Genomic DNA, 14,785 nt, shown 5'->3' on the forward strand with positions numbered 1-14,785 from the left:
AACCAGAAGGTTTTTGTCATGTGAAAAATGTTCATATTTAACTTTTATGTTGATTAAAGAAGAAGACAAATGTTAAAATGCTGGAATTGCTTGTGGAATGGAAATTGCAGTATTTAGTTAGTTCTCAGCATTTCAAGTTCTCTTTTTCTTCGTGTAAAACATGGTTGAGCAAATGAGATCTGTGACATGTGAGGGGAATCTGTAGTTGCAAGATGAGAATGAGGGGCATTCGTGTTTTGATTTGTTGATACTTTCAGTACTTTTGAGACAAAGAGGGAGAGCAGAGCTGAGATCATCTTATGGGTAATCTTGATCTGGCAACACTTGTGTTAAAAACTCTTTCCTGTAACTGTTTCTTCTGTATTGACAGTGATTCCCAGCTTTGCATCATCAGCAAAATTTGTCAACAATCTCTTTTGTGCTCAGATTATTAAGGAATATTTTAGCTAAGATTACTTTACAGACCAATTTTAGAGGTGCTTCTCCTCTTAGGATATCCCATTATTCTCTCACCTTTTTGCAGTTTATTTTGTATTACATTTTTAACATAATCCCCATCTTCTGCAGTTTAAATAATAATTTCCTATTTAGTGCAATATCAGATGTTTTACTGAATTTAGACAGGTTGAATCTCCTGCATTTCCCTGTCCGCTAATTTAGTTATCTTATCAGAGGAAGATATCAAGTTAGTTTTGCATGCTCTTTCTTTGGTAAACCAATGTTATGTTTCATGCCAGTTTCTATATAGCTCTGTATGTTTAGTTATTCTTTCTTTCAAAAATGGTAATAACCCCATGGATACACTGAGGTCAGACAACAGTTACCCAATTAGCTTTTTTCCCCTCTTTCTTAAATGCAGATACTTCATCTGTTATTTTTCATTCAGGTATTATCACGCCAGCCTGAATCAGTTACAAAAAACCCCTTGCTGCTGGATCTCTTCCTTCATGTGTCCGTTCTTTTAAACTTTTAGACTGGAACTTGTTCTGGTCCCCCTCCTTGGCTCTCCTACAAGGGACCAAGATATGTCCCGAGATATATCCACATTAACCTTTGTATCGTGCTCCCGTCTTCTCCGTTAGTGCTCTGAATGCTCATACTTGGCACTGAGCTAAAATCTGAAATTAGTCTTGGTGCTGTTCTTTGCTATTTTTAATTTGAACCCCAGTTGTACTTCATTTTTGCGCTGCTTAGTGTAAATCCAGCTTGAATTTTGGCATTTCTCACTATCGCCTTCTAACTTAGACTTGAAGATGTAGCTTTTTTTGCTTGCCATTTCTCTGTTCTGTTCTCTGTAGGGTTTTTTTTGCTGCACATTCTTGGTATCCTTTCTGAGCTGATTATTCACTCAGTTAATTCTGCAGCTTTATCCTGCAGTGAGGTTTTTTTCAGTGGTTCAATGTGTAAATATTAGGCAGTGTTTTAATCTCTAATTTAAATAAATTTAAGTATTTTCCAGATTTCAGTCTTTCCGCTTTTTAATATAGCTGCTTTTACTTAGCTCTTCTAATTTCTCAAATGTTTTAAAAACCGTAACATAGATTCAGAAAGGCTTATCATGGACACTTTCTCTCAACAGATACTCAGTACAGGAGGATTCATGAAATACCTATTTGTGATCATCTGCATATTGCAGGTCAAAACCCATTCCTCAGTTCATCACACGAAGTGAAGATCTGTTGTAAGGTACCAACAGCCACTGCTTTAATTTGTAAAATTCCTAGCTGATCCTAGAAAGCAGACTTTGCTCTGAGCTTCTGTCTAAGGCATTAAAATTTCGATGATCTCTGCCAGTCTGATGGTGGAGAGATTCCCACCTGATTTGCAGTCTTGCAGTTAGTTGTTTTTGAGAGTTTGAGCAAGACATAACAGTCAAATAAGCTTAGTATTATATATGCACCTGTCTTTCTGTATTTGCTTGTACTTATATATAATTGAAATTTTAAGTCAGATTTATTTTACATAAGCAGCTATCCTGTAGTCATCTTGAAACTTTGTTAATCTACATAAAAATATTTTTTTGTTAATTCAGTGACTTTTGGTTGGAGAAGTAATTTAAGTATCTCATCTAAGAAAGAGTAAGTCTTGCCAGTATTAGAAACATCATCTCCTGCAGTTCCTGGCAGTGCTAATCTCTCTAACAGTATTTGAGAGATCTCTATCCAAATAAAATCCTATTTGTCCTCTTTGTACTCTTACAGACTCTGTTTTTGTAATTCTTCCCCCAGATGATTTTTGACCCTTAGCTGAGGTATCTTCATCTGCATTGCTTGTGCTTCTCTGCAGCATTCACAGCTGGAATATAGACACTGAAAGCATTTTCCCGACAAGAGAGAACCTCCTGCAATATCTCCCTCCACATCTTGCACCAGCTGCCCACCGCAAGTCTCCAGTTCTTCCTGTGTTGCCTGAGGTCTTGAATCCTGTAGAACTCAAATACAGCCCTTTCTCCGAGTTTGTGAACACTGGTTTCGAGGATCATTCTTCCTCTCTGCTAGTGGTGTTTCCAGCACTTTTCAATTAATTAATTAACTAACCTATTTATGTATTTATATTTTACTGTTTCTTCGCTTGCAGTTTTGTCCTCTGTTCGGATAACAGACAAATCTTTCACAACACTTTTCTACTGATTTCCTGTTTTAAAACACCTACTAACTCTACTAGACGTGACTGTAAACATGAGTGACCCGTGGTCAGATGATGCCTTTTTGTCAAGAGAAGTCAGTTTTGTGTGAATGCCTACCAACGATGAAACATCCCCAGACCTTCCAAAGTCAACCAGTAAGTTGTCTGCTGATCAACACTATGTTGTTATGCCTCCACCTTCCTTCTCTTCAAAAGGCAAATCCCCAAGAGTCACAAATTTTCCACCAAAAGTGCCATGAAACCTTTGTTTCTTTGAGCATTTTCCTCTGCCTGGTGTAGCTATCTGTGAGTCATTTCTGCAGAAATGCGGATTTATGGTTTGTCTCAGTATGAGGGGCACACAGTGCAGTTTCCCACACTGTGTCTCTATCTGGGACTTGGAAGTTGCTTATTGAATGACAAGGCTAAGAAATGTGCTGCTGCTGCTGACTCTCTGTCCTGTGTGCTGAGCAAGGTGAAGAGTCCTTTGGGAAAAAATTACCGTCTGCTATAAAAAAAAAAAGATCCGAAATCTGGGTATTTACACTCATGCTGTGCATAGGTATACAAACATTTGTGAAAACATATGCATTAATATAAAAAGCCAACAACTGCCTTTTTTTCTATTTCTGTAGAATTTAACATATGAAATATCCTGGTACTTGGGAACCAATTTCTACAGCCATAAATTCTTGATCTGCTCACATATTGCTTCCAGACTCAGCATAGTCAAAAATACAGAGGTCCAATTTTACCTGAAACATAACAGAATAGGGACCTCAGCAGTACTGTTTGAAATATGTTATGGACACCAGGCATTTCTTCTAGAAGTATTCCTTCAGGGATTGCAGTTGAGTTGCAGAAACCTATAAACAGAAGTTAAGAAAAAAATAAATTATATCTTTGATTTTGATGCAGCACCACCATTCAAAGCCTCTGCCTTATGAATGGAGTTATCATATAGGATGTTAAAAATATGTTTAATGTATTTTTAGTTGCCTTTTTTGCCTTACATCCTTTGTTTTGCACATGACTGAACTTTAATGTTTAGGAAAGTTGGTTCTAGATTGATGCCTTTACATAACCTGAAATAATTTAAATAGTAAATATCTTGCTGTTTCTGTGGGACCCTTTTTGGGGTACATGCAGCAGCACGCAGTACAATGAAAGGTTCTTTCAACAAACATTTAGGAAAATACTTTCCAAGAGATCTGCACACGATTAGAATTACTGAATGCTCTCCTCTTTGGCTTCCTGTTTTGGAATTAAATGCCTTCAGGACACTTGGAATATCTCGGTTTTGGAAAGCAAGAGCAGTTTAACCAATTAAATACTTCATCGTCTTAGCTATGATTTCAGTTTGTTGTAAGTAGGGACAAATACATGAAATAGTCCATGAGATGCCTTAATCCAGTAGCCATAGAGTATCTTTTGAGGGAAATTAAAGCAGATAAAATGTAGCAAACAGTCAAAGCGATGTTTTAGCTCTTTCTCTGGGTGAAGTATTTTATGTAGCTTATTTATAAAGTTCGAAGGAAAATTTATGTATGCTAGTTGAACAGTTATATACAGAACAATCTCTGCAGGTCACTCTACCTAGTACTGAGCATTTCAACTACAGGAAGAATTTCCTAAAATTAGACAAATCCATGTATTTAATACCTCACGCATTATGTGGATTTTTCATCTGTGTAAAATTTCTATAGTAGTACTATACATGAGGTTGGCCAAGTGTAGCTATGTACAGCATGCACCATTTCTTGATTTTTGTAAACCTGCTACAGCGGTGTTGTCTGGTCATTGTATTTATGTAGTAATTTATGTAATAATCATTACAGGTGTTTTCCACCACATACTGAGGTGGAGGTATGTGGGTACTCCTAATTCTGTCCTGGCCTTTCTTGTCAAATAAGACAGAGTTTTCATGAAGATGGAGACTATTAGAAGACTCATTCCAGACAGAAACATTGTAAATAATTCATACAAATTTTCTACTTGGCTTTAAAGAATTGTAAAGCAAATTCCAAATTCTTAGTTTTGGAGCATAACTGGCTTCAAGGTGTGGTTGTATTGAGTTGTACAAAACTCTCAGTTGTGTATTACTATAACTGAGATCCTTCTTACTTATTTTTCCGCAGAAGTCTCTTAACCGTATTATTCAGCCATAGGAATATGGTATAGCTATCCTTAGATAATGCCTTAACAGGCAATTTTTAATTGCTAAAATGTATTGCATTGTGTCTTCTCATTTGCATTTCGTTAATTTTAGCTGCATTTTGTGAAACTACAATTACTTCTTTGTAAATCTTGCTAGCAGTTAAATTTGCATTGAGATCTATTATGTACCACATTCCTGGAAATTAATAGTATCATGTAATACAGCATGGCAGTTTTGATTTGAGATCACATTAATAAAAGAAGTCATTCAGTACATACTTTCCAGCCACTAGGAATGTCTCCAATATACATTTGAGCTGGTTGTGATCAATGATATTTGATAACATTATATTTATTAATAGTTAGAATATTCCTACAGTGTGTTTTGCTTGAAAATGAACTGAAGGGGTTTGGACCTGCCCAAATCTGAATTCAGAGCTTTGCGTTTGCTACGTAACAGTGATTAGAGAGTAGAAAGTAAGTACATCTGTATTACATCATATATTAATAAAATAAACAGTTTTTCAGAGCCAGTGAAAGCTGAACTTATTTGACTTGGTAGAGTCTGGCACTACTGCATTAAAAATATATTATATTCAGGCATTTCCAAAAAGAAAGAATCATTGGATCCTAAAATGCTACCAGTTTTTATGTAAGTATAGGAACAAATTCAGATTTTTTTTTGAGAATTTACAAGTAAATCAATAATTATTTTGAGTGATAGTTAACATTTTGGAATCGGGTGGTAGAACCTTCATCTCATGGTGTCATGGGTGGACATCAGTGCAGCCAAACCCTTGCCTGGCCCCACTGCAGCAGCCGAGTCCCGAGCTTTTAATTGTAACCTTTAAATTCAGATTTCTTCATTTCCTAATGCCAGCTTTTGTGACAATTCGAGCGTTTCTGTCTGTAACTTTTTTCACTTGGATTACTGCTAAACACTGTCTGTCAGTCTTGGCACCATTTTTGTACAGTTTCCCATCTGAGAAATTAATGAGGATTTGAGTTTGTCTTCTATAAAGTAAAGGTTTGTAGGCATTTGCTGTCAGTCTCCCCCTTGAATTAACCATGGCCAAAACTGGGTTGCTGCTGAGATTCTCAAAGCAGAAATAAGAGTCCTTGTTCTAAAAAAATAAAATTGACCTAAAATACAGCTGAACCGCTACCTTTGTCTTCTACTGTATTTTTTTTTTTTTTCTTTTTACCTATTATAAGCCATATTACTATGAAGCATAGCCCCCAATTCTGGAAGCACTTCAGTTCAAAAAAGCAATAATCTTGTGAAGTAGTACTTAACCTTGAAGTAGTAACTTTTCCCAACTTGTACAAATGCAAGATAATGACAAAAATTATGAGAAAATCCCACAATTTGGTTTATGTTTGAATAATATTCAATTATGTAAAACTTTGCTTATGTGTGAATTTTATTTTTTTTACTCTAATAATTACTGCAAACTGACTGCAACAATGTGTATTTATATCTACTTGATCTGTTTCTCATGATCCTTGAAAACTCTGTGCACCCCTTTGTACATGTGTAGCTTGTTGTCATGCTATTGTGGACTGGCGTGTTTTCCAGGTATTTTTTATGAAGGCTTATGGATGAAATTCCAAAACTTCCTATTAAACAGAGTTTTCTCGTTGTAATCCTAGAGTAGGAAAAATTCACAGATCTAAATCGCTAGAGGTTATATCCATCAAAGGTTGTGGATGCACTTGGCAGCTCTGGCCAAAATTTGGTCGGGAAGGAGCCTTTCCCACCTGCCCCTTAACATGAGGTGTGCTTGGGGACCCTGGGAGTCCAGTCCCAGGTGGGTCATGCCATGAACTTCCACGTCCTGTCTCGCTCTCCAGACCAGATCTAGGAAGGCTTCTGAGAACACGAGTGCCAAAATGTGCCCTGCAGAAGGTGACCAGAGGAGGTGCTGGTTGTCCTGTGTTGCCCTGTAGCCTGAGGGAGGTCACGGGTGACCCTGATTTCGGTTCTCTCCTTTGGCAGAAGGGCCAGAAGCTGCCTTGAAATTGCTTGAGTCACTGGATGTTAAGGTATTGTGGAAGCTGTTCTGCTTCATACAGAAAAATTAAATATACATTGGATGAGACAGGGGAAAGGACTTTGGGCTGATGTTTACCGTACTCAGAAGAAGGGGCTGGAGTTTCTGTCCCTGCAGAGGGACATCTGCAGAGCAGTCTCCATACCTTATCTGTCCTGCATGAGTTCTCTCACAGAAAGACTGCTGGCAAAACGGAGGAGGTACAGGTACCGCCATCTCTAATTGCTTCTTATCTCACCATACTTCTTTGGGCAGAAGGACTGCTGTAAATGCCTATTTCCGAGGAGTAATAGTGACAAAGAATATTGGTTGGAGTCAATGAAAGCAAATTAATCCCTACAGCTTACAGATGAGGTTCCTCTGTTCTTCTGCCAGGTATGTGTCCATAGTTTTGAGTTCACGCTTTTAAGAACTTTAGTTAGTGTAGGTTGGTCCATCGTGCCTCCTGCTCCTTCGATCGCCTTGCCTGGTTTCCTGGCCTTGCTGGCTGTTAACTGGAGCTTCCACCAGAATAGGTTTCCTAGCGTATTGCATCCCAGTGCTTCAGCCGTGGTCAGAATGGCGCCTTCTACTTCCTACATAAAAAAAGAGGAAATGTTTATTTTGGGGAGGAGAGAAGCCACTGAATTCTGCATTTTATATCTGACAACCCGGGAAGAGCAAAGAGTGATTTTGAAAGAATTCCCCACCTTTTTGTGAAGAAAAAATTCACAACTGTTCTGTTTTTGTGGTCCATTGCTTCTTTTGCCTGAATAGATTTTGCTTTTACCTGTGATAGTGGTTTTAAAGCAATCAAAAGACAAATCTAATTGCCAACCATTAGAAGCGATTGCTAATGCAGGATGGACTACTGCAGTTTTATGTGCTGCATCTTTTGGGGCAAGAAATCTTGGTTTTGGTCTTTTGGTATACCTTGAATGAAAAAAGGCTTCAGGGTTTTTTTCTTAGTAGCCTGTCTTTTTTGGGGGAAAATAGTCATAATGACTGCATTAACAGTGTGATGGTCAGGGTGCTGACTTCCATTCAGAAGATTTTCCTTTGGGATATTAAGTATTTCAGGGGTCTGTGTGCCCATAGCAATCCATTGCATGTTTACATTAACTCAACTCTTTGAGTTTTTCCATTGGTGGCCTCATGGCTTTTCAAAACGTCTGTGTCTTCCAAACAAAGGCTCTTTGGACACAGCATTTAGTAACATCACCGACCTTATTCAAGGGCCACTTTCTCTCTGTTATTTAGGGGCAGTAGTGAGCCAGGTTCTTCACATGGTGAACTGAATGTGAAGAAGACTAAGATAGTGGGGAGGATTTTGTGGCTGCATCCAGAAAATAAATCCAATAAGGTAACTTGGTTATTCTTCAGAGCTCTTTTGTTACCATCATATTGCCTTATTCGTCACTAATGATGGCTGCACTGGAAAACTCAGGAAGGTTGCTGGTTTCTCCATATATACTTCACATAAAAGATCAGTTCGTTAATGCTGCAATATAAAAATGCTGCAACTGATAGCAAAGGCATTTGTACACTATTTGTCTTACACTTAAATTATTTAGGAAGATGTCCACATTTTTGTGGATTTTTGCAGGTCATGATACAGTGGTGTAAGTTTGGTTAGAGCCTATAAATTTTAGCATAGTGTGAATACTTAATAGTGAAAACACTGACGATCACTTAATGCAAACCAAAGTTCTCCTAGAGTATTAAAGTAATTTAAAAAAAGCGCCAGCGTGGTTTTGAGGTTCTTGTAAGTGTTGTTTGTTCGTTTGTTCGTTTGGTTTTTCCTCAGCATGTTTAGTTTTGCAAGGAATTTGTGGTGGTTTTTTTTTTTTTTTTCATTTTCTAGGTCTCCTTGCAATTTCAAGTAACATTTTGTTTTGAGAGTTGAATCCAGGCAGTTCAGCCTTCCCTCGGTCAGCCCAAATCCTTGTCTCCTGCTGTCCTCCAGCTTACAGGGATACCTGAGCTGGTGGTGGGGGTGTGAGGTGGGTCTGACCCCTCTTCTCCCGCTGGGGTTACCTCGCTGACGACCGCGATATCCAGGGAGATGTGCTGGGGGACGTTCAGGTTGGACATTGGAAAAGTTTCTCCACGCAGAGTGTGGTGGAGCACTGGAACAGGCTCCCCAGGGAGGTGTCACGGCCCCAAGCCTGACAGTGTTCAAGAAGAGACTGGACAACGTCCTCAGACACATGGTGTGAACTGTGGGGTTGTCCTGTGCAGGGACAGGAGTTGGACCTGATGATCCTTGTGGGTCCCTTCCAGCTCAGGACATTCTGCGATTCCATGCTGCTTGTTCAGGATGGAAGGACAGGGGAGGATGGGATCTGGAGCTTCGAGGTCTCCATCAGGGTGGAGGATGACTTGAGACTCTGCATGGGAGGGACAAAAACCAGCAGCAAAATGACCTGCAGAGACTAGACCTGTGGGGGCTGTGGGCAAAAAAGTGAGACGTGGTCCAAATAAATGTGGAGAACACCCAGGAGGAAGAATAAAGAGCGCAGATACAATCTCACCACGCTGCCGCGCCCTCCACATTAAGCTGTGTTTTAGTTCTATCTGATGAACACTGTCCTACCATCCAGTTTTCATGCTCAGATCTCCCCATTTGCCAAAGGGAAGGTGTTGAACAGGGAGGGGATCTGCTCCCTGAAAGCTCTTGTGTTTCACACGGTAGCTCACAGTCGTCTCTGGAGAACGAAGAAAAGCCGTGCTGGAGAAACAGCGATACATTTGTTTTCAACTTTAAGAGGCTGAAATTAACTGTTAATGCATTCCAAGCAATGGAGTCAGGTTTGCTTACCGATGTGGATTGCATGTCCTTTTTCCCCCACCTCACAACGAAACAAGCAGCACTAGTACCCATGTCTGTGCCACCTCTTGGTCCCTTCCCTGCTGGCAGCCGGTCCTGCCCTGCTCCTCGTGACAATTTCCCAAGAGACTGCTCCACAGCAGGAAAGAGAGATCAAGACAGTGAGGAAAAAGATGGGGAAACATGGCAATTGGGAGAAAGGCAATAGTGACTTGAGATCCAGGAGAAACGTGGCTTCCGTTCTTTAAACCCACTTCTCTTTGCTTTTCCACCAAAAAAGGGCATTTTAGGGCCTGCTTCTGCATTTCAGAGGGACTTTGGGCTGAGCAAAGGAGGCTGGCTCAGTCGGCTTCTGCAGGTGAGGTAGAGAGAGGGAAATGTTTGGTGTCAGCAGAGAAAAATCCCTTATTTTTGATCAGGTAATTCTGTCGCCTTCCCAGTTTACCCAGTCTGTCACTTCCCTTGCTCTTCCCTTTCCTTTGGAGCCAGAGGTGACCTGCCTGAACCCACACCTTCCTGCGCTCCCGGTCTGCAGAGCACAGTTACTGCTAAAGATGAGCAAAACATGCTATTAACTTTCTCCTGCTGGCAAATTAACTCGTTATCAGCGGTTTTTAACTTGCCTTCTTCACCAGGAGGAATAAAAATAGTGCAAGTACGTTATTTTGCCTTTAGAATGGCATTTCTTGTCTATTGATTTAAATAATTTAGCATTTTAAAAGGAAGGAATCAACTTAATTTGTTTAGGGGATACTTAAGTGTTGGGAACAATTTTACATCAAATAAACTTAGTGATAATTCATTTATGATGGAACTAATATAATTAATTAGGTAGCTGCTGCTTATCTTTTTTCTAATACATACATTGCTTTTAAACATCTGCTCAATAGTCCGTTATGATAGCATGAGAATGATTTTACGTGTGAGCAATAGAGGAGCAGATGCTTCCTGATGACAACTTCCCAATTTGTTTAGGAAACAGTCAGTGCGTCCTGGATTCACAGTTTTAACTTGAAGCATGGCAAGTGTGCCAGCAAATTTTCAAGGCAGAAACAAAAAATAGAGAAATCAAATTACTCCTTAGCATTTTTAATTATTGTAATTTGCTCAAAACACCTTTTTTGCTAACCTTTTTTTTTTTTTAGTGCAGGTATGTTTGTTTTGTCTTTCCAAGATCTAAGCAAAATTATGCATTTGCTTTGTGATGTGTGTACATGTGTGAATGTTTTGCAGCAGTTAGGAAATCTTCTGAAGTTAAAATTGATTTTAATATTGTCTATTATGGTAACTAAAATTCAGTGTTAGCTCTAAAAGAGATAGAACAACAGTATACATAAAAAAGTCTAACGATTACTTGAAGAAAAAATTTAAATAGGCTATAATATAACGTAAAAAATAAAGTTCTGTGTGTGTTTTCTTTTTTCTTTAGTAAGCTGCACCTGTGTTTTATATTTATGGCATTATCAGTAGTTGGTTAAAGAGTGAAAAATAAGTCTCTTCGTTTGGGCTGATATAAAACTCTTTGAGGCTCCATGTCTTTGTTCAGCCAGGCATAAATTTTTCGATGTTCCAAAGATCACCTACAAGACTGTACTCATTTTGTTCATCTCATCAGCAGAGTTCATCTCATTGTCTAGAGAGACACCATCAAAACTTTCAGGCTCCAAAACGCACTTTCCCTGCCTAAATACTGTGCGTGGTACTTACAGGGACTGTGAAGAACAGGATTACACATCAGTGCTCTGGTTTTTTTATGTAAGAGGTCTTGAAACTGCTGTTTACCGAAAGGAAAGGGGATTAGACGTAGCCGTGAGAAGGATTCAGCTATCTGCCTTTGTATGCAGATCACAAATACATTGTGCCTACTTGTCACTAGAAACGGCAGAGAAAATCTTGAGTATCAGAAACTTTTTTTTAAGTGTAGAAACTTAGTAGTTTGTCGGAGTTACAGAGCAGAAGAATGTCAGTTTCAAAGCTTCTTTGAGCTTTATATTCAGCTGAATGCTTGATTTCAGAAACTGCCTAAACGATCAGTCAAAAAAAAAAATTCCAGGATAATGCAAAATAAATGTGTCCAAAGATATTCTGCTCGTCAAAAGAGTAAAGCATTAAAGCTGCCTTCCTCCCTTCTCTGCTGCCTTTCATGCCATCCAACTGTGTACATCTTCTGGAAAGGCCACTGCTGGATAAAATCACTTCTCTCTGGAAGTAATAGGATGTTTTGGGAAGTACCTCACTGTCTAGTGTCTGCCTGGTAATGGCAGAAATTCTTAAGATTTCTCAGTGGCCATCTCAAGGAACAGTGAAATTAGAAACTCTCTCCTTTGTTTTCCTTTTCCCAAGCCAGAAAGCGAAGACAGAAGTTGCTTACCAGCTGAAATCTGTGCTAACCCAGTAAGTTGAATTCTTGATGATGAAGCTGTTCCTAGCTTAATTTATGACTTTCTGAGATAGTAAGTATGGTTTTTATAAACCATGTTTTCCCCAGGGGTATACAGGTTTGAGTACTGAATTTCTGAGTGAGTGTTAACTTGCTGCTTTTCCTAAGTATTCGGAGGTAGTAAAGAATACGGCATCTTTATCGTTCAATCTAAAGTCATCTCAAATCAGATATCAGTATTTATGTGATGGTATACAGTCATTTTACCCTTACATACAGAAAGCAGAAGAGACAAGTATATGTATACATATGGCTTTTTTCTAGAACAACAGTATTTAATATATGAACAGGTAGTCTTTCCATTTCCAGGAGAAGTAGTATTTTAGGGTAAGGTTAGCTAGCGACTAAGCAAAAGGCAAGGCCATGATATCTGATGAAACATTAATGTCTGCAAAGCAGTATGATTTTGATTCCAGGAGGCTGATCCTAAAGGCTTTTGTAAATTTTAGTGTAGGTTCAGTTCTGAATATGGACTCTTTCCCACCCCTAGAAACTTGAAAGCCAGTCTGCAGTTGTTTTTTCTTTTGCCTCATGCTGCTGTTCTTTCTTTTACTATTCTCACTAAAGCATTGAAAATGGATCCATTTTAAAGAAAGTTCAGCTTACAACAGAGAAGAAATTTCTATTTTCCTCGAGAGATGTTTTTTTAATCTGTATTTCACATCTGATCAGAGGGTATGACCTATGTGTGGAGGAAAAGAACTTGCCTTCTAGTCCGTTACACATTTACAGGGGAACTGGGCCCAGTGTACCTGACTTCACCTGGCCCGTGAAGTCAGATACAGTCATCGTCATTGTCCCTTCTGGCATGTTGTCTTTAATATCCCTTCACATACACTATTTAAAACTAGGTTAAGACAGAGAGTACTTTCTTTAATGTCCCCTTTCAGTGCTTTAGATATGTTTCCTGATAAGCTAAAATCAACGATTCCTGCAGCTGTCCAGAATTTCCCAGAAACCTTCTGTTCTGTGAGCATATATGATTTTCTAATTTAATGTCCAAAAGTGTATTTATAGTACCTTAGACCGTAGCTTCTCGAAGTCTGGGCTTTCCATGTCTTATCTTCTGTCCATGTGCCTCAGCAGCATCTGGTTGTCTAGAACACTAAATTTGGGTGAAATCATTTTTATGTGGGCTATCAAAAAACATTGAAAGTCTTTCATGTGTCATTACTGTTACAGCTTATCCGTTCTTATATCTCTTCATAGATTGATTCATGGCTGAGTTAAGAATACGGCATAAAAATGCAAAATAGCTTTAAATTTCCTGTGTGTTAAACCAGCATGGTGTTCAAAGGATGCTGGTTCTTCTTTTCTGTTCAGTCTTTTCTATTTTGCTTGGACAGAGACAGTAATCCAGTGCTCACAGTTGCTTGGCAATAGTCAGGTTGTGAAATGCACACCCAACCTGTGGGGCATTAAGGTTGCTTAGTTCATGCACGTAAATTTGGAGGTTTGAAAAAAGAACGAGTCCACACCCATAGTGTCTTCTTGGAAAGTTTCTTCTAACATTTAATCTTAATGACATTATTAATTTAATGATTCCATTTTCAGAGATGTTGAGTTTCCGCAATTTTTTGAAAAGTCCAAACAACTGGGTGCTTAGCACTGTTTGAATATTGATTTGAAATTAATAAATTGAAAAGCATGTGAGGAGGTTTATGCCGCAACTGGGGTATATCTCAATGCAATAAGTTCCATCTCTTCTGATGTATTTCAAATCTACAATAAACTTTACTTACTTTACACCTGAAATATACAATAACAGCAAAAAATAGTCTCTGTTTTAGAAGTATTATTAGCAAAAACAACCTCTGGCAAAAAGACTTTAAAGAAACTGGAACACAGAGTTTTTGGTGGATACCTTTGATTTGTCTTTTGGCAAGCAAAACCAGATTATTTAAGGATACACTTTTAAAATGGTCTATACTGAAGGTAATGAGGAGAGATGCAGCTGTAGTCACCTTATTGTACCAGTTATTGTGCCATAAAGATTTTAGAGAGCTTTTGTCTTTGGCTTACAAAATCAGCACGCACTTAGAAAGGCCTCAGTTCTGCAAAGGTTTACACATGGTTCACCATTTGTGGAAGTAAGTCCCTAAGATGTGTCTGTAGTTTTGGGACTTTTGTGATTTTCTTACTAGTATTGAGAATTTCCTTCAGGAATTCAAATGAGTAGTGCTGCGAAAGGGGTGACTGCTGTTATTTCTGTTCTGTATATTTATTGAATTACTACTTTGTAATACTCTGTATATTTATTGAATTACTACTACAACAGTAGTAATTACTTTCCCCTTGATACAAATAGAAAAATTGATGTATTACTTTGTTCATGTTTGTTGTTTTAGGAGTCTTTGGATGATTCTCAAGTAGCTGGAGTTTGTGCAACAGAGGAAGTGGTTCGCTATGAATATCACGTCTTGTACTCCAGCAGCTACCAAGTACCTGTGCTTTATTTTAGGGCATGCTTTTTAGGTAAGACCGATCTTCTGTTAGACAAAGGGAAGAAAAAAAATATGTCGGATGCAATAGATGTTAAAACCACAGATTTTCTACTGAATTGAGGAACAGAGTAATGATCATATGTAATAAAAAAGTAGGAGATGAGGCTGTTCACCAGTAAATTTTGTAATACTCCTGACACAGAACTTCAGGACCTTGGAGTAGATGATATCATCTCCCCCTGAAGGAGGCTGATCT

The 14,785-nt window shown here is 38.6% G+C and overlaps 1 protein-coding gene across 1 annotated transcript in view; it reads left to right on the forward strand.

Annotated features, from left to right (window-relative positions):
* ATG10 (autophagy related 10) overlaps window positions 1–14,785 on the forward strand; it is an 84,365-nt gene that overhangs the window by 36,896 nt on the left and 32,684 nt on the right. The window contains exon 4 of the mRNA XM_065657159.1: window positions 14,434–14,560. Within this exon, the coding sequence (XP_065513231.1) occupies window positions 14,434–14,560 (127 nt within the window). The remainder of the gene's footprint in view (window positions 1–14,433; window positions 14,561–14,785) is intronic.

This window comes from Caloenas nicobarica, chromosome Z, assembly GCF_036013445.1.
Source record: "Caloenas nicobarica isolate bCalNic1 chromosome Z, bCalNic1.hap1, whole genome shotgun sequence".
Taxonomy (NCBI): Eukaryota; Metazoa; Chordata; class Aves; order Columbiformes; family Columbidae; genus Caloenas; species Caloenas nicobarica.